The sequence below is a fragment of the Oryzias latipes genome, chromosome 17 (assembly GCF_053564925.1).
Source record: "Oryzias latipes strain Hd-rR chromosome 17, Olatipes_Hd-rR_3.1".
Taxonomy (NCBI): domain Eukaryota; kingdom Metazoa; phylum Chordata; class Actinopteri; order Beloniformes; family Adrianichthyidae; genus Oryzias; species Oryzias latipes.
This window is the reverse complement of record NC_136253.1, coordinates 25,295,260-25,314,699: the sequence shown is the minus strand read 5'-3', so window position 1 is coordinate 25,314,699 and position 19,440 is coordinate 25,295,260. Positions and strand designations below refer to the sequence as shown.

Genomic DNA, 19,440 nt, shown 5'->3' with positions numbered 1-19,440 from the left:
TTAAAAGATTTAAAAAAGAAAAGCAACTGCTTTTTAATGAGTTTTAGGATTCTATAAAAAACTATTTATGAAATAATTAATAAACATCTTTAGTCTGAGATACTGCACCTGCAAACAATGTCCCGAAATTGGAATTCATATTTTATACTACTTTTATTGATATTTCCCACACTCTTAACAAGACCAAAATACGTTTTCTTTCTATTTAAATCTCAAATAAATAATTCCTTTAGGCCTGTTTTCAATTAACTCCAAAGAGAAATTATTTAAATAAATGTTTAAGAATAGAACTACAGAAGGTAACTGAAAGGTTTAAACTGCACTTTTGTTGGTATAAGTTTAATAGCAGAAACATAATCCCAAAAATTATAAATTATGGCATATTTTGAGTTAATGAAATAAGAATCACTTCACTAGTAATGCTACTTGTTCCTTTTTCAGATGTTTGAATTTACCACAGCTTTGCCTCCTTTAAGTCTCAACACGAAACCAAGACACACAACATGCATAAAATAAATAAAAAATAAAAACAAAAAAAACAGACAAAAATGTATTTGCAACAAATGCATTATAGTATTCAAATAAAAATAAATTAAAAGAAAGCAAAATGCATTTTAACATAGAAACCAATATAACACTTTTTTTATAAAGATATATGTCTCTTTTATTTTTCTAAACTGCACAAGATTTTTTTAATGAAGTGCCAGCTGACCTCCAACCAGAAGGTGGCGACAAAGTACCAACGACGTTGTTGTTAGTTTAGATTGATAAACCGTAAAGGAAGAAGGATAGGTTCCATTTTGCATGCTCTGTCTGCTTCCAAGTGTGCGAAAATATCAGCAGACAGAAGAGGACAAAGAGCTGCAATGGACGGGTAAATCAGTTTATAACAACTGTTACTGTCTCCTGTGCAGCTTCTACAACTGCGATAGTCCTTGATTAGTATAGCACGGCCGCTTGCATTTTAGAGAGATCAATTCTTGTTCGTTGAATCCTAAAATTAATATCCTGTAATATATCATAACCCACGTACTTAATTGGTTATGCTCTTCTTTTCTTGAAATGTAAATGCGCCAGGGTTCTTAGCTATGTTCAGTCTAGATGTTTAATTTGGCTAATGTCGGATTATCTGGTAAACAATGAAACTAGCGCCGCGTTTAATTTAGGGAGTGTTCGCCGTCTCGTAAATCAAAAATGTGGCTAACAACGTTAGCTAGCTACATTTTATAAACAGAAAATTAAATATGTCGCCATGTGGTATACTATCTGTGGTAATGTTATGATGTTTTCACTTATCCCCGTGCGTTACTGTCGTTGGCATGGTGCACTTGTCTGCTGCTGTTGGTGCCAGAAGCCCCAGCGGGGGGAAGAAATACAAATAACGGTTTTTTTGTGTGTAAATTACCTGTGCTGCGCGCGCGCTTAGCCAAAATACCATAATAACTCATCTGCCATTGCTCAAGTCACACGCACAAAATTAGTTAGCATTCCATTAATAATGTGAAGGTGGTACACCCATTGCAGCTCTAACAACAGCTGTAAATAAATATTCTGGTATGGTTTTCCTTATTGGACAACTGCTCCATCTATGTTTACGGGAATGCTTGACCTTCCAAAATAAAGCATGTGAGTGGTCAGACACAGATGTTGGACCATGGAGTTCCTCCACACCATCCTTAAATTAAATCGTATACCCCACAAAGTGGCATTGTCCAAAATCTACCCTAATCGATCCCACATCATTAACCTCCCTCCACCAAACTTTGCCATTGATATAATGCAGAAACCAAACTTGTCAATTAAACTGTCAAATGGGGAGAACTGTGATTTATCCATCCAGATCACGTTTCTCTGCTGCCCTGTAGTCTAATGGCTGCATGATTACATCACTGCATTCAGACTTTACGCTGCTCTCTATATAAAATTCGGGTGCATGTGCCCGGCTATGGAAACCCATTCCCATTCCTTGCTTTGTACGTTCTGTTCTTCAGCTAAATATTTGCCAGTGGAATGTCTTGTACAGTGCAAAATTCTCAACTACACAGAACCACATTGAAATTCGCAGCATTCCTGAGAATAAACCTGTTCTTTAAAAAAAAAAAAGTTTCCAAAATGCTGAAGCATAGAAGCATAACTTTATTATTACCAGTAAGAAAGGTTCATTAAATGAAAATGAACATTAACATCTGCATTCGAGACCCCCAAATAATTCATTTCAACAGTTAGAGTTATGTAATCTAACCTAATGTTTTTAATTAGCTAATAATGGACATTGGTATAGTGTTGAGGATATTTCTACTAGCTGCTGTCTAAAAATAAATATCCCTTTGTATTCTCTCTCCAGTGATGTTGCAGTTGGTGTGAAGGTAAGAACTGCTACTTTTTCTTTTAACTAAATACATGGACCTTCTTTTTGGATGTTTTTCTTAGTTTACAAAGAATGACTTATCTTAATGGTCTGAAATGATCTTAACTCAAGTTCTTGGTTTCAAACTGAAGTTATTTTCTTTTCCCCTGTTCTCATAATTCCAGAGAGGCTCAGATGAGCTCAACATGTACAGCAGCAGCCCCAGCGCCATGACCGGTGAGTTCAGTCAAAAAATGTCACCAACCACTAACTTTGAAATGTAGACCTTTACACATGAGCAAACGGGTAGTATTCACATATTTATGAGTAATTAATAAACTGAGGTGAATAAACAAAATGTTGTAAATGTATGCAAAATAACTTGCATGAATTATTCTTCATTTCTGATTGACAAAATGGATGTTTTTAGGTTTGTCTTCTATAGCAGCTTTAGCCTGGTGGTGTACTGAACATGGACCTTTGGATGATAAAAATAAAAGCTCAGAAGTTCCTGTTCGGCGTCTTCTGCTCATTCAGGGAAATCGCTGAAGCGCCAGTTTGGAGCAGATGGTGAATTAGTTCATGCTCTGCTAAACTAAATTCATCAAGGCGGCACAGCAGAACCTCTATCACTGAAGAAGCTTTTAAGATGTTAGAATTTAGTTTCTGTCTCATGCTTTCTGTGTCTCCGACGTACTTGTTCATTAAAATGATCTCGCGGAGCAGAGGTTTCAGTCAAATCCAGGAAGAATCCAGGAGAATCCAGGAAGAGGAAGAATCTTGAGATGGACCTGTGCTCTATGTTTTTCTCTTCAGCAAACGGAAGCGACAGTAAGAAGCAGCGCCTCGACGAGTCCCCTCCCTCCAGAGTCCTTCACATCAGAAAACTTCCCAATGAAGTGACGGAGACCGAAGTCATCGCTCTGGGCCTGCCGTTTGGAAAGGTCACCAACATATTGATGCTGAAGGGGAAAAATCAGGTCAGCCATTAGTCTAGCTTAAAACAAAGGTCCTCATTGGCTGATGGTAATTCTTTATCAAAAACTCACACTTGTGGCTCTTTTCTAGGCTTTTCTTGAATTGGGCACAGAGGAAGCAGCTATTACTATGGTCAACTACTACACAGCTGTCACACCTCAGGTCTGAAGTGTTTCTTTTTCTCATACATTCCTTCTATTTTGTCTTGAGGCTTTTAGAAGCCTTTGTTGGTGTTGTTGTCATTCTTTTATGTTGTTGTTGCTCTTTCCAGGTCAGAAACACGCCAGTCTTCATCCAGTATTCAAACCACAAGGAATTGAAAACAGATTCAGCTCTGAACCAGGTAAACATGCAGGCCTAACTAAGACCTGGCCGGCCCGGGTTCAGGCAGAAGTGGTGTTTGATGTTCTGTTCCTTCTCAGAGAGCCCAGGCAGTTCTGCAGGCGGTGTCAGCCGTTCAGGATGGCAGCTCTCCATCCTCTGACCCAGGAGTTTTGGAGCTGGCTCCGCCCCCCAGTCCCGTCCTGCGAATCATCATCGACAACATGTTTTATCCCGTCACACTGGACGTTTTACAACAGGTAGAGTCTGACCGCCTGCCTTTTTTATGTGTTTATAAAGAACCTGAAGAACGTGCTGCAAGTTGTTTTTCCTCTTTCTGTCTTTTTTTTTTTTTTTTTTTAACTGTCTTTGGGAAGTCCTGAATGTGTCCAGTTTTTGTGTTGAGCTCAAATCCAGCTTGACCTTTTTTTTTTCTTCTTCATTTTTTCTTTCAGATCTTCAGCAAGTTCGGGACCGTGATGAAGATCATAACTTTCACCAAGAACAACCAGTTTCAGGCTCTGCTGCAGTTCAGTGATCCCGTCAATGCACAGCAGGCTAAACTGGTGAGACTGCAGAAACCTGTAAATGCAAACAATCTAAAGAAAAGCATTATTCTTCCATAGTTTGAGGCGAGAAGGTAGCAACATAAATAGTTGTCCTCAGTTTTTTTTCTTTATACCACTTTTATTTTGAAATGTTTGCTTTTAGCATCTTAAAGAGGAAGAGAGATAAAAGTACAGCTCCCGCTCTCTGATTATGATTTACAAAAGCATAAAAATGAACATGACACAGCAAATATTCACATATCATAACTGCTTTTTTTCTTGAAAATCTGCATTTCAGCATTTAAATGTAATAATTTCCTTCTGAATATAACACATCTTAAGGGATTAACAGTAAAAGAACTTCTTCTTCTCCCTTTTTCCTCACTCCAGTCTTTAGATGGACAAAATATCTACAATTCCTGCTGTACTCTTCGGATAGACTTCAGTAAACTAGTCAACCTCAACGTCAAATACAACAACGATAAGAGTCGGGATTACACCAGACCTGACCTCCCGACAGGAGACGGAGATTCAGCCAACAAGGATCATTCTCTGCTGGGTAGACGATCATTTTCTTTACTCCCTCTACAGTTTCATACTTTTCTGCTGTTAGATGTAAAGATGATAGAGACACATGGAAGCTTCTCAGAGGGAAATCAGTCATGTGTTGACATGAAAACACAAGCAGAAAAAGCAGCATTTTACTTTTCCCTTCAGCCTGAGGCGGCATTTTTTTGGACGTTTCCCCATATTTAAATGTTGCGTATGTGAAGTATGAAGAATGTTTCAGGTGGTTTGAAGTGAACTTATTAAAGGTCAAAACATTTATCCCTGTTTACGATGTGGTTAGGTTTTTTTAACATCTCCCATCTGACTCTAAATTAAATTTATTAAGCAGCAGCTAAAAATATGTCGACATTTATACCAGCTCTTTTACCAGCTAATTCAGAATTGACAAAGCCTTTTGGATAAGAGGTGAAACGTCTGCTAACTTTAAAAACTAAGTCTAGATGACAGCCCCTAAACCTACGACTATGACAACAGCTAAAAAGCTCAAATGGTTAAAACATTTTTTTAATATTTTATGTCAAATATCTTTATGTATAATCTTTGTGTTTGAGTGAAAGACGTTCAACTCTCATCAGATGCTTTTAACATTTTTTCCCAAAAAAATATCAATTTATCGGAATAATCAAAAAGTTATGTGTAAAAATGGTTTAAAGCACAAGGACAGCTTCACGTTTAGACTCTTAAAACCAGTTTAAGGGTTCAAAAAAATCATTTTTAACGTGTGTAAACATTTGTGGCTTGAATAAAATCCTTATCAGCTAATGTCAGTAAAAAAAAAAAACTTTTTCTTGTGTATTTCCATGGGCTGACCGTTTTAATGTTGTAGCTATCAATACCACTTATATATTTTACATAGGTTTATGATGGATTTATTTTATAATTTTTACTTCTAGAAATTACTTTTCAATGTGTGTATTGCAGTGTTATCACTTCACTGCCATTTCTTTCAGTTTTTGTTACTTGCTGCCTTTTTGTTACTTAATAGAACTTAATGTCGATAATGAAACTCAGTATAGAAAACTCATCAGTGTAAACTCAAGTGTCAAACAGCTTTTTTTAGTTGTCTTTCAATCGCAGTACAGACTTCAATCTTCAACTTTTAATTACAATTTAAAACTTGGAAAATAAATAAATGCTAAATAAATAAAAACTGGTAGTTTAAATTTTAAATAAGTGCATCTTTGTATGTTACTCTTCAATTTTGGTATTTAATTCAAATTTGACATTTTTGATGTTGAATGCTGTTGAAGATGCGATTTAGTTGTTTCTACCACCAGGGGATTACTGATACTTTGAACGTGGTGCTTGAGCGGGTGAAACCATTTCAGTTTTTCAGTATTTAGTCAGTTTAATGCAGATGTGACTTTTCCTGCAGGAACCCCATCTGGAGCGCTCGCCTCCTACTCCAGTGGAGGAAGTTATTCATCGTCTCTGTCGCTCTCACAGGGTGGAGGTACCTGTCCTTTTCTTAATTCAACACTTTTATTTTGATGTTTTATAATTTATCTCACAGATGCAAATGTGATCAGCTTTAAGACTGTCTGTCTGAAAAATACGAAACCCTAAATTTATTTCAACATACCAACAGATTGGTTGATAAAACAGTGTAAATAGTGACATAAATATTATATTGAAACAATTGCATGATTTGTCTTTGAATTTTGGTTTAAATTCTTTTTTTGAAACAACAGATATGTTCTGTATGAATGATCCCTTTTATTGTTTCAGATCCATGTTTTTTACTGATTGATTTAATGATTAGAGCAAACATTTAATCAAACCGTCTCCTGGCTGAATAAAGGATCACTGTGAGTGGTGCTGGGTTTGTTTCAGTTTGAAATTCAAATTATTCACAAAGCTAAATTTAGAGATCACACAAACGAACTTCTCATTAAGTCAGGGTTATTAAAACTTAAAGATGTAATCGAATTGGACACCTTATTAGTTACAAAAGCTTTTTATTTTTACCGCAGGAGATGAAAATTATAGAAGATTTGATTTCAAACAATAGTTTGCTTGAACAGCAATAAAGCAAAAGTGTTTGTCTATAGCAGCCGTTAAAATGTGAAATTCCCAGGAGAATCAGTTAAAAAGTTGTCAAAACATAATTAAATTTAAACAGATGTATAAAGCCAAACAAATTAGATTGTACAAACTTGATTGTTGACTGGAATGTATGTATTACTTGAATGGAATGTATTTACTGTGTTTATTTGAACTGTACATGGGGAAATCTGAGCAGAGTGTGAGAAATGTAAATATGATGCAATGTTTAAAAAGGGAGCAGACAATTATGGGAATTGTATTCTTCAATTCTGCTTCTTTCCAATCATGAAAATTTTCAATATTGTAGGAAAAACATGTAAATATATTGGATATTCAATAATTGTTATGAAAGGAACAAATAAATAAATGAAATGAAAATAGAGAAGCCACAGCTCTTGATTGAAAACTGGACTTTCTGTTACACCATTCAACCAAATCATGGGGAAAGTGAATCGTTACAAGTGTCGTTGCATTGAAAGTGTCAAACAGTTGTGCTTAATTTAAGAAGGATTTAGTATTTATTGTTCTATGACATTACACCAGGCTTGGAATGAGCCAAATGAAAGGTTTTATGTCATTGTTACTTGCTTATTAGCTCATTTTAAAAAAAACATTTCTCTGAAGTTTTGCTTTTTTGTTGTTTCCATTTTGTAATAAACAAATCATTAATCGAACCTAAACGAAACCGTGGCCCAAAAATCGAGGTTTGAACTGTATTGTTGCGTCCTTAGTTTGGACCCTCAAGTTCTGTTTGAGAATTACAGAATGATTGGATGTTTTTTTATATATATTTGTATGGAAAATATGGACAAATTTTGTGTTCCATTGCAGAAAACATTTGTCATATTTCTAATGCACTCTAAAGTTTTTGTAGATCTTTCTTACTCAGACTGGTTGGACTTTCAGTTTCAGTGTCTATAGAAGTTTGGTCAGTTATTCTCTGTTAGCAGCTTTTCAGGTACCGTATTTTCCGGACTATAAGTCGCCCTTTTTTTCATAGTTTGGCAAGGGGTGCGACTTATACTCCGGTGCGACTTATAGTCCGGAAAATACGGTACATGCTTCCCTTCCTGTCTGGTCTGACCCTTTGAATGTTGTGGTCCTGCCTGATAGGAGCCATCAGTCCTCTGAGCGCCGCAGCGGCGGCGGCGGCAGCTGCAGGTCGTGTGGCTCTGTCCGGGTCTGGCGTGTCCGGGGTCCTGCTGGCGTCCAACCTGAACGAAGAGGTAAAGTAAACGCAGATTAAACTTCAATCCAAGCCAGGATTCCACAAATTTATGTTCAGTCGCTATTTTCTAAAATTCAGCTGTGTATAATAATGTTTGAATCTTTTTCATGGTTAATTTTTATCTGTGTTTAATAAATGACTATAAATTAAGATGACTAAAGTCACAGGATAGGTCCGGCTCATTAAAGTATTTACAGTTCACTCACACTGTGTACATTCTTTGGATTTTGCATGAATTTGATCTCTTTGGGTGTCAAAAAGTTACTTTAAAGCTTTTATTAAAAATTATGCCTTTTAAGTGGAAGAATCTCCTTTTAATATGAAAACACTGAAGCTCCTCTGGTCAGTCAGAGGTAAATCAGACTAAATGAGTTCTTTCTAAACGCACCAATAGGGTTTTTTTCCTGTCTTCATTGTAGATTTCTCGGGTCTTTTATAACTTTTAGATGTTGTGTACACTGACTTTGTTTGATTCTGTCAGTGTCTTTATTATTTGAAGTGAATCTGTGCCTCTATAGGCTTATCTACACGATCAGCTGTGTGTCTCTGTGTTCCAATTATTGTAAATCTCTTCTCTCTGGGGGTCTGGTCCTGCTGCAAGGAGTGCAGCGCAGTGCAACAGTGGTCCTCTTAGCCCTAGAAGCCTTTATCTTCAAATCAACGTCTTCTTACAGTAAAGCCAACAGTTTCCAGAAACCACGTTAAGAACTTTTTGAAACAAATGTGGAAATGTGGAAGAATCAACAGACTTTTGTGCTGCTGTGGTTCATTTAGTTTAAGCAGTTTTTTTTTAAATACACAATGTGCTAAAAGCTACAAACTTCACAGAATGACTCTTTTAAAATATATTTTAATGGTTTTGATGTAAGATATTGATTTTCTGATAGCTTTGGTTATTAAAAATGGAGGAATTTATCACAGAAAGGAGAATTTTCTATCAGTCTGTGTCCAGAAAAGAAGTTAGTTGTGTTCTGGTTTTTGTGAAAGTTTGAACCTTTCTGTCTTGTGGATGAATCTGTCTGACACTCAGCTGGTCGCTCATTTTCCGGTGAAGTTTGAAATTCCTTTCATCCAGTCAACACCCAACCATCTGCTGGGATTTAGTTAAAGGTCTCTAATAAATAAAAATTTGATAATTCCAGATCCACACCAGCATCTAACAAGGTGTGTTGCTCAAATAACACCTATATTTTGCTAAAAAAAAAAAAAAAATCCCATTGCATTGTTTCTTATAAATGATAATCTTCTAGATCTTTTGAACGTAAAGGTCTAAAACGACCTTTTTTGTTTTAATGAAAGTGTTCAAGTCGCGCTTGGACGTGGATGCGTCTTTGTCTGTGTTTGTGTCTCAGATTCAGATGATTGTTTTACACAACAGATGAGCTGAAGTGGATGTTTGAACACCATGACTCTGCATCTTTTTGGTCACATTTTCCTGTCCTTCAGAGGTTATTCTTTTGTTAAAGTATTTAGACTTTCTTTTTCCAGTCACTCCTTTCCTCACACTGAAATGCTTTTAGTTGTGTGTGTGTGTGTGTGGTGGGTGTGTGTGTATGGGGGGAGTGTTAGCCTTTGGTCAAAGCCGCATTCATTCAGATTCCGTTGATGTTCCACTGATGCTCTGTTTACTGACCTCTGCTTTGGTTTTTGTCCTCTCCTCCTTCTCCCTTCCCTGCCTCCTTTCTTCCCTCCTTTTGCTCCTCCCATCACACTTTTTTTTTCTGCATTTGACCCTCATATAAATATCTGAAATACTCTTTAAAACCCAATCCCTCCCCAAATGGAAGTATCTTCACCCCCATTTTTTCCACAATTTATATAAATATTTATTTTTCACCTAATTTCCTTTTTTCCACCTGATCTTTGCCAATTTGCCCCCCCTCCTCTTCATCTTTGCTCTCCCCCCTCACCATCATGGACACCACCACCTCCCCCCCTCGTCCAACGCTGGGCGGTCTGATCTCTACCTTCGTCTCTCCTCTTCCTCCTCCTCTGCTCCTCCTCTTCCTGTCCTCTACTCTGCGGTCTCTCTCTCTAAAGATGGTCACGCCTCAAAGTCTCTTTACCCTCTTCGGTATGTTCAACCTCTACTATTCTATCTGTTTATCTCTCTCTGTTAATCCAGTTTTGTTCACTTTTCTTCAGTGATGTCGTGAGCACTCTGTTCTTATTTCTGCCTGTTTTTCTCCGTCGTTCTGGACGCTGTAGGGTTAAGATGTACTTCTGTAAAGGAGCAGTGAGTCTGGGAGAGGTCTGTTCGGTCATCTTATCTGTTAATTGATGAGAACAAAGACACCAGAGTCAGAAACAAAAATCACAGATTATGGCCCACAATTAGCATTAAAACAGGCACCTGTCACAAAAAAACACAGAGTTAACTTTAAAAGAGAGTTTTTTTTGCTTTTACCATCTCTATAGCTCATACTGTGCATTATTTGAGAAACTCTTACTGATAATCTTAATGTTAATGTGAGGTTTGAGTCCCTTTTCAGTTTCACTCTTTCATTCTGGGCTCAAATTTTGAACTTTGCTTTGGAAGTGAAGCCTCAGTATGGACTCGATTGAAATGTTGATCCACGTAAATTAGCCGAAAAGCCATTTTGAATGAAAAAATCCTAATATACCATTTTACAACGCCATCAGGGCACCAAACGTCTTTTACAATAAAAAGCAAAACAAGAACCAAAACAAAAAATTACAGCATAAAATTTCAAAAAGCAGTAAAATACATAAAAGTTAGATAAAATTTGAAAGAAAAGAAAATGCAACAAATGACTTATTCAAAAGTGAGTCTTTAGTTGACATTTAAGGACTGATATCATAAACTTTGGAGTTATAATACTACTGTATTATCTGGTGCCCTACGCCAATAAAAATACCCCGGGGTTTTAAAATTAGTGTTTAAACTGAGAAGACATTGTTGGATAATAATAGTCTAAAAGTTTAATCAGGGAAATTATGAATAAAACTCTTATAGTTAGCATATAACATTGAGAAATGCTAACACTATACAAGTGCTAAGTTGTAAGAAAGATAACAAAATAAATTTCTACGCTAAAGAAGGGAAACTGCCGCGATTTGTGCTAAAACGATGAGCAATGTTGAAATAAATTCTAGCTAATTAGGGGCTTAGAAAGGTCATGAAAGGCCAAAACAGAACAAAATCAGTTCTTATGTCAGGTAGAACACTTTTTTAAAAACGTCTCAAGGATAAAAGGAAACGTGTTATAGTTAGAACTTTATGGTTTCAGAGGTCAATTACAAAGATGTGCATAAATGATGGATATGAGCAACGGAATCGTTTTTCATTAGAGGCTTTAAGTACATAACTATTCTTTATGGTTCACACTTATGTTATGTTATGGGTTTCTTTGGGTTCAGTAGACCCCTTTACAAATTGACTCACATACATCTGCACTTTTGGGTTTGTTCAATGTTTTAATGTTTCTGCTGTTTTGTGTATTCCATTACTTTAGGTTTTATCGTACTCTGTGGCAGAGTCAACAGGCAACCAGTGCTCTTTAAAGACCCAATCCGTTTATCTTTTGATCTATTTTCAAAGCGTTCCCAGTGGTCTTTTACTTATAATTATAAATCCCCAAAAAATCCTGTTGTTTTCTAGGACATCATTTCTGCAGAGCGGCAGTAGTTCATCAGAAATGTGCCTCTCAGTTGTGGGCAGGACCACTTCCCTTCTCTGTTTACACTCTCTCCCACTAGCTTACAGCCCCTCACACCCCCAACCTCACATTACTGGTGCAATAAAAATGACGAGCAATATTGGAGCCATCCAGATGTACAGTTTTGATCCAGATATCAGGTCAGACGAGCAAAACGAAGACGTTCATGAATCTAGTCGTTACAAGTGGATGTATCAGAATGGAGTGGAGCAGCGAGTTTGTGGGAGGGCCCAACGTGTTTTCTACGTCACAATGAAGATCTTTGTCAAACAAAAATTTTTCATCTGCTCCTGAATTCCAAAGATTCGAATAAAGAAATGTAGTGTTGGGCTTAATATTCCAAATATTTGTCCTCCATCATCAAAGAAATGCAACCAGAACGGCTTAAAAACACAACAAACACAATTTCATTGGAGTGGGTCTTTATGTGGTTTACATAATTGATATAGTAAGGTTTATTGGCATAAATGGCCTTTTAAGTGAACATGTATTAGCTTAACCCTAATGCTCAGGCCAATTGGATGTGAAACATGATGCTTAAAGACATTGTAGCAGAAAAAAATGTACATTCTATTTGTCTGGTTTATTTTTTTCCAAATTTAGCAGAACAGGAAATCCAATTTTAACTACAATGTCACATTTTCCAGTTTCAGTTAAAAATGCATCCTATTTGCTGATTTCAGACCTTCAACTTCTTATCATACAGGTTCAAACAGAAATCCCAACTCTAATTCTGGTGGTGTCCTCACTGTTCCTTCAGCTGTGAACTATTTTGGTCGTCCTCCCACAGAGGAGATCCCACCAAACAGCCGTTCTGCACATGCCTCCTTCCACCCACAGAACCAGATTTGAAACATGTGGGTGAGCAGTGGTCAAAGACTCATCATTGCTGTCACTTTCTAAACCAGGGCTTCCTGTCTTTGAAGTTCGCAGCCTCAGAAGTGTGACCGAATGATTTAAGTGTTTTTGTTCTCACCACATTAATAAATAAGTGGACCATAGAAGCCCAGTTGACTCACTGCAGCACCTCTTCTTGTCTTTTTGGACTGGTTTGATAGATTTGATCTTATTTTGTGGTAGCACGCCTTTGATTCATGTTCACAACCTTGCCGTGGGGATTACCAACCAACCAACCAGTCATCTAAGCTGGACCCGTAGTAGAAACTGCAGGATAACCACTAATCTTTGAAGAGGCTAAAAGAACTGAGTTTATTTTCCTTTTTCTTCATTACATGTTTCTATATTTAGCATGTTCTGTCAGGTTAGTGGATCTGGTTAAGTGAATGTCTTATTTTTTGGTTTGTTTCCTGAACAGGCTTTTACATTTCATTCCCCTAATCAAAGTGAATCCTGCAGCCGCTCAGTCAGGCCGATCTTTGTGTCAGTGCTAACGCCCGACCGATCTCTGCTGGGCTTTTGATTCAGACCCTAGTGGAAGTCAAATGCCAAGAGTCCATCTTTTCTTTTCATTTGTCTTTCTGGCACTAACTTTTATTCCTTCCATCCTTCACACCTCCTCTTTTTATCTTCGTCGGCTCCAACTTTCCTGCTCTGACTGTTCTATCCTCCTCATCCTTTCCTCCACCCTGCTCGCTCTTGTTCTCTCCCTCTCCTCCTCTCGGTCTGCCTCTCTCTCTGTCTTTCTCCTTCCCTTCAGGGGTCTATGGGGACGTGCAGAGGGTGAAGATCCTCTACAACAAGAAGGACAGCGCTCTGATCCAACTTTCTGACGGGAACCAGGCTCAGCTCGGTCAGTTTTGCACGTCTCCTTATGATAATGGGCAATTATTAAAATCCTAAAGGCGACGCCTGTTATCTGACCGGAGAGGTCATTTCTGAACATTCTTTAGTTCTAGACAACAGTGGAGAAAGGCTCATATTTGTTTGTGTTTGTCTTTGTGTAGCCATGAGTCACCTGAACGGTCAAAAGGTTTTTGGTAAAGTCATGAGAGTGACGCTGTCAAAGCATCAAACAGTCGCTTTGCCTCGAGAAGGACTGGATGACCAGCTGTTAACTAAAGGTGAGATGCTTACATGTTGGTTCCATTGACTGTAAATGAGAACTGGACTGAGCGATTGGGATGTCACTCATAGGAAATGGTTTAACTGCAGGTGCAGCGAAATGAAGTCATATTGGCCGCATTTACACTGCATGGTTCTAGTGACCCAATTCCGATTTTTTTGCTCTCATGTGGCACAGATCAGATATGACCGGTGAACGTGTAAGCAGGGCAAAAGCGCATGGATTCCGATTTTCTCAGATCGGATACAGGCCTCATTCCTATGTGGAAATAAATCGGATATGAATCAGGTACATGCATTTGCGTGTGCCATGACAAATCGGATATTCTCCAGTAAATGCGAGTCGTACGTCAGTGACGTCAACTGAGGACACCACCAACTGAGATCACATGACTTATTAAGGTGCTTTTGTGCGCTGATTTTGCTGTCGGCGTGTTACCTTTCAGCCTAAGGCTTCAGACTGTAGTCGGAAACCGCTGTTAATCCCGCTCCGGTCCCGGTCGGGACGCAAACGGCAAATAATCAAGCTGGACACCGTTGCTATGGAACAAGCTAGAAGCCGTTTATTTCTTTGCTTGTGTTGCAGAGTGGGGGCGTGTATGATGGGGACCTTGCGTGCTGTGTGTGTGTGTGTGTGTGTGTGTAAGGGGGTGTGAGCGCGGAGCGGGGGAGTGTCGGAGAACCGTGAATTAAAAATAAGGTGTCTCCCCCAAAAGTTTTGGAGTCTTTCATAACCCACTCTGGAGGCTGAGGGTTCAGAACGGGAAAGTGAACCCCGAAGGAGAATCCGCCTTCGGCCCTGGAGAAAATCTGCCGTGCGTTTCTGACCACGGTCTGAAAAAGTGAAGTCATCGCGCAGGAAAGGTTCAACACTTGGATCAAACTGTTGGTACAGCACGTCTGCAAAAACTTCCTCATTCAAAACTCAGAGAGAGCCGAGCAGCCCTCCTTTTGCTCCTCCCCTCTGGAGCGCCTAAGGCAACGCCTCCTTCCGTCGCTGAGTTGCCTCCATGACAACCGCAGTCACAAAAGTCCGAAGGAGGTCCGCGGAAATGCTGCTACGTAGTCCTCAGAACGTCTACGTTTGATAGTTTCAGCATTGTTTAGTGTAAATGCAAAAATCGGATACGAGTCACTTTTAAAAGATGATGTAAGCGGGTCGTCAAGAAAATCGGATATGAGCATCAAGACCTGCAGTGTAAATGCAGCCTTAGTCTGCATTTTTCGCGATACAGATGTCACCGTGTTGGAGTCAGACCTCTTCAGGGAGCAGAGATTGGTTTGAGTCGGTCAAAGTTAAAGTTTCTATGGCAACCACTCACTCCAATCAGGAGTGAGCTTGTTGGAAGTCCACACCCTGACCACTGAAAAGGCAGGCTCAGGAGAATCTGTCAAATGTTTCGAACGTTTGACATGAGACCACATGCTTTTATTGAGCCATCTGGTTGGCTAGTTTATACATTTAATACTCAAGAAAAATATATTAGGATTAGCAAGAGCATGTTAAGAAAATGTACCACAGCAAGAATGGTGGAGCCAGCAGGTACTTCCTCAGTCCAGTCCAGCCGACAAAGATAAAAAGAGGAGGTGTGAAGGATGGAAGTTCTCATATATAGTTAATGTTTGGTTCACAGAAAAAGAATAACCTAAATTATTGAGGTGTTCATGATAGAAACGAGTCCTGAAAGACTGCAGCATCATCATCATCATCATACCTGAACGCTGAAGACTCATTTGGTTCAGCAAAGCTCATAAAAAGTACACAAACCTTTTTAAAAAGCTGAAGCTATACAAATACCAATTGTTTTCAAATCGACAGTGTAACACAATATACAATGAATTTGTGAAGGAATTTAGCTACTTTAAATCCGTTCGGTGCTTTTATTTTGGTAGGCCAGATCCACTTACATAATTCTGTAATAATTGTATTTGAAACTACAACCTCAACTTTCCTCTACACAAAGGCATCAAAACCTAGACTGCCCTCGGCTAATACTCTGATTTCATGGTTAGCTTTGTTTACCATGGGCCTAAAATGAGCCAATGAAAGTGCAGTGTGGGCGGGTCTTAACATTTAAAGGTGGGATCAGGGGACAGGTAGAAACTGATGGATTGAACTACTAAAACTGGGGTTAGAATGAGATCTGAGTTAAAAAAATAACACAATATTTTTGTGATACAATTGATAAAACTAATACAGGATGGTTTTTAAAAGAATAGTAGCAATATTGCCAATTCAAAACTCCCAATAAACTGTTTTTTTTCTCTAATTGTCTTTTGAATGAGGGACTGAGATTTCTACCCGTTTTCTCCGACAGACTTTGCCGGCTCTCCACTCCATCGCTTCAAGAAGCCTGGGTCCAAAAACTTCCAGAATATTTTCCCTCCGTCTGCAACGCTTCACCTCTCCAACATCAGGTAGCACTAACTAGACCGCCCACCTTAAACAGTAACATCCCATGATCCTTTGTCTTGACCATAATGAGTTTGTCTTTTGTTCAGGGAGGGAGTGGGAGAGGAAGATCTGCGTCTTCTGTTTTCTAACAGTGGAGGAGCGGTCAAAGCCTTCAAGTTCTTCCAGTAAGAAACTACAAGATGCTTTTTTTATGACGAGGGTCTCCACTTTGATTCTATTTCTTCATTATATCTCCTCATCAGGGACCGTAAAATGGCTTTGATCCAGATGTCTTCAGTAGAGGAAGCCATCCAGGCTCTGATGGACCTTCACAACTACGACATGGGAGGAAATCATCATCTTAAAGTTTCCTTCTCCAAGTCCACCATCTAATCCAGACCCGAAACTCCATCAAACCATTTACACTTTTCTGTGAATAGTCTTCAGGTTAGGCACGACCACGGGGCAGATTCCACCACGTTTCTTATCTTTGTTTCTCTTAGAGGCGGCCGCTGTCCACAGGCGGCTCTGCAAACGAAACACCAGCTAAAACGTCTCTCATCTCTATTTGAAGCACAAATGCAGAAGTGCTGCTCAGCTTCAGGACTCCAGAGCCGAATGTTTTCCTAAGTGATGCTCTTCATTCAGAAGAGACTGGGAGCGGATGTTGTGTTGCTGCAAAATCGCTGTTTTGAAAATGTGCATTGCTCAAAGAGAAGCTGCTCTGTTCGGGTTCTTCTGCTGCGTTTGAAGGTCTTCTGGCTTCTTAATTCACCCGTCAGAAGGATTTGAAAACGACTCCAAGTTCCTGAGCAAATGTCTGTATTAAGCTCCTGTTTTTCCTTTAATCGTTTGAAGAAAAAAGGTCAGTGGTTGAGTTTGGTGCCTAGTCCATTCTACAAACATTCAGAAGTAGTTATTGTGATCAAATCAACAGCTGGCCGTGTAAATAGTGAAAATGTTTGGGCACCTCTAGTGTGTTTTTTTTCTTCTCTTGTGAACACTCGGTTACGTTTAGATACTGCTTTTTAAAAAAAAAAAGACTAACTGTTTTTAATATTGAAGCAAAAAAGTTGTTTTGTTTTTTGGGGGGGTCATTCATTATTTTCCTTTAAAACAAACACATATTTAAATTTTATTTTTACCTTTTCTCACAACTTTAAAAAAATCTAGCATCATTGAAAAAAAATAACTTAAAATTTTTTAATTTTTTTTTTGTCTTAAAGAAATGTTCCTTTTTTCTTTTACTAAATGTTTCTGGATTTTGAATTTTCTGTTAAAGAAGAAATCCTTTCTTTTTCAGTCCTTTAACACACATTACTGCCCTTTGAATTTGTGCTCTTTTCTTTTCCTTTAATATGTGAAATGAGGCCTGAGAAGAATTACGTCATGTCTGTTCTAGTGTTTATGATTATTGTTTTTGCAGCAAATAAACTTTGGTCTGACTGATCTGAAAACGGAACTGTCTTTATTGTTCCAGCAGCCTCCATCAGTATTAGGTTTTTTTTTTAGCATTTGTCTTTTAACAAATAAATGAAGCTAGTTAGTATTTTTTCCCTTTTCCTCTTTATGGCAGAGGCTGATCATTTTAATTCATCCTTCTTAAATAAATCTCAGAGCAGAAATACTCACCTTTGATTTTAGTCTAAACATCTGCCAGCAGAAATGTTATCTAAACTGAGGAACAGATGAAGATTGTTGAGAGTTTTAAACTCCAGACAGCTGCTAACCTTTGAAAAATTGTATCACTTTGGTCTTTTATTACACTTTCAGCTCATGACTTTATCAAGTAACGCGCAGTAAAGAATTTCTGTTCAGATCAGTAAATAAAGCTATATGATTTGGGTCGTTTTTTTTCCCTCTTACTTTGTAAAAGCTGTCCTTTATCCCTTGTGCTATCCTAGGCACTTTACCATTGGGAGTTGGGTCATCTAGACCCACTAGACAGTGCTCTGAACCTTTTTTCTTCAATGATTTGTGATCTTCACTGGTGTCCATGGATTACATGAAATCTTTCCACCTTTGTCATGGTAGGGAGAACACGTCAATGTAAGGGTGGGGTCATAGGATAGCACAAGGGTTAATCCCAGGTGTTTGAGTGGAAAAAATCCATCACCCGTAGGAATCCAGACCCTTTTTTCCTTAAACCTCGTGCCGTCCTATGACCCCACCCTTACATTGACATGTAATCTCTGCCATGATAAAGGTGAAGAGTATTTCATGCAATCCATGGACACCAGTGAAGATCACAAATCATTGAAGAAAAAAGGTCTTTTGGTCTTGTGGGTCTAGATGACCCAACTCCTAATCTTAAAGTACATAGGATAGCACAATGGTTACAAATAAAATAAAGTGAAATGTACCACAAAGCAAGTGGATCACAGAACACATTTCTGATGTTTTTCTGTTACTCTGTTTTTGTTTGGTTCTTTCCGTCTTGTTGCCACCGTTGTATTCTTTTTCTAAGAAAATTGTTTCTGCCTAAAACTTTCTACTTAATTTTTGTTTGATTTTGCAAGTTGCATTCCATCTTTATTACCATTCAAACAAGGTATTTTTGCTTTACTTGTACTGAAAATAATGCAACAAAAACGTTGGTAGTATTAAAACAGAGCTGGAAACCAATCCAAAAATATTTACCAATCCAAAATTATTTCCCATAATGCAATGAATCTCCCAGAATTGTGATCACTTTTAAACCATTCTTGAATTACGATCGTTCTATTTTAGAAAAACACGAATGTTTAATGAAATAAAATAAAAATGAATGAAACTAAATAAAAAGCTGATTTTTTTTTATAGTTGTACGGCAAAGAGTAAAAACAAAAATAAAATGCGGTTCCCATGTTGTCCACCAGAGGTCAGTGTTACACAAGACCTGCTTCTCCCGGTCAGACTGGAAATTGCTGATACCTGAGGTGGAAGAAGGTGAAGTTAAAGAAAAACAAACTATAAGTCACGCAGAACTCGTTTTTGTAGTTGTGGGAATATTACAAAAATACGGGCTCTGAGCAGCAGACAAAAACCTCAAATGTGTGTCACTTTGTGTCTTTCTTCACTCTTCATCAGGAGTCATCTACCAAACGTTTCATAATTGAGTCCCCATTATGTGAGCCATCAGGCGCAGACATTATGAGGTGAATAAAAAGTGGATAGAGTTACAGCAGAGAGGATGTGTCCGGGGTGAGGTCATCAGACAACTGCTGCCTGCTGCAGATGGTGGATGGAGCCGGGAGCCAGGTGCAGCTTGTGTTAAGCTCTGCAGGTGGCATTCAGCTGACGGAGCAACACCCCTGCAGGCCTGC

At 38.4% G+C, this 19,440-nt stretch overlaps 1 protein-coding gene across 1 annotated transcript; it reads left to right on the top strand.

Moving 5' to 3' along the window:
• The first annotated feature begins 825 nt into the window (after nucleotides 1-825).
• On the top strand, nucleotides 826-17,592 carry ptbp2b (polypyrimidine tract binding protein 2b). The gene is made up of 17 exons (NM_001287177.1): nucleotides 826-874; nucleotides 2,345-2,366; nucleotides 2,533-2,584; nucleotides 3,164-3,327; nucleotides 3,416-3,487; nucleotides 3,597-3,668; nucleotides 3,748-3,906; nucleotides 4,102-4,212; nucleotides 4,585-4,753; nucleotides 6,140-6,217; nucleotides 7,924-8,036; nucleotides 10,079-10,112; nucleotides 13,376-13,468; nucleotides 13,623-13,739; nucleotides 16,059-16,158; nucleotides 16,243-16,320; nucleotides 16,399-17,592. The coding sequence occupies exons 1-17, from the start codon at nucleotides 867-869 to the stop codon at nucleotides 16,526-16,528; spliced, it is 1,572 nt and encodes a 523-aa protein (NP_001274106.1). The 5' UTR covers nucleotides 826-866; the 3' UTR covers nucleotides 16,529-17,592.
• Nucleotides 17,593-19,440: the final 1,848 nt, after the last annotated feature.

Excerpts from the sequence above, each read along its gene's own strand:
- ptbp2b (NM_001287177.1), top strand. Across the intron at positions 3,669-3,747 it reads CAGATTCAGCTCTGAACCAG|AGAGCCCAGGCAGTTCTGCA; the intron begins GTAAACATGCAG and ends GTTCCTTCTCAG. Across the intron at positions 4,213-4,584 it reads ATGCACAGCAGGCTAAACTG|TCTTTAGATGGACAAAATAT; the intron begins GTGAGACTGCAG and ends TCCTCACTCCAG.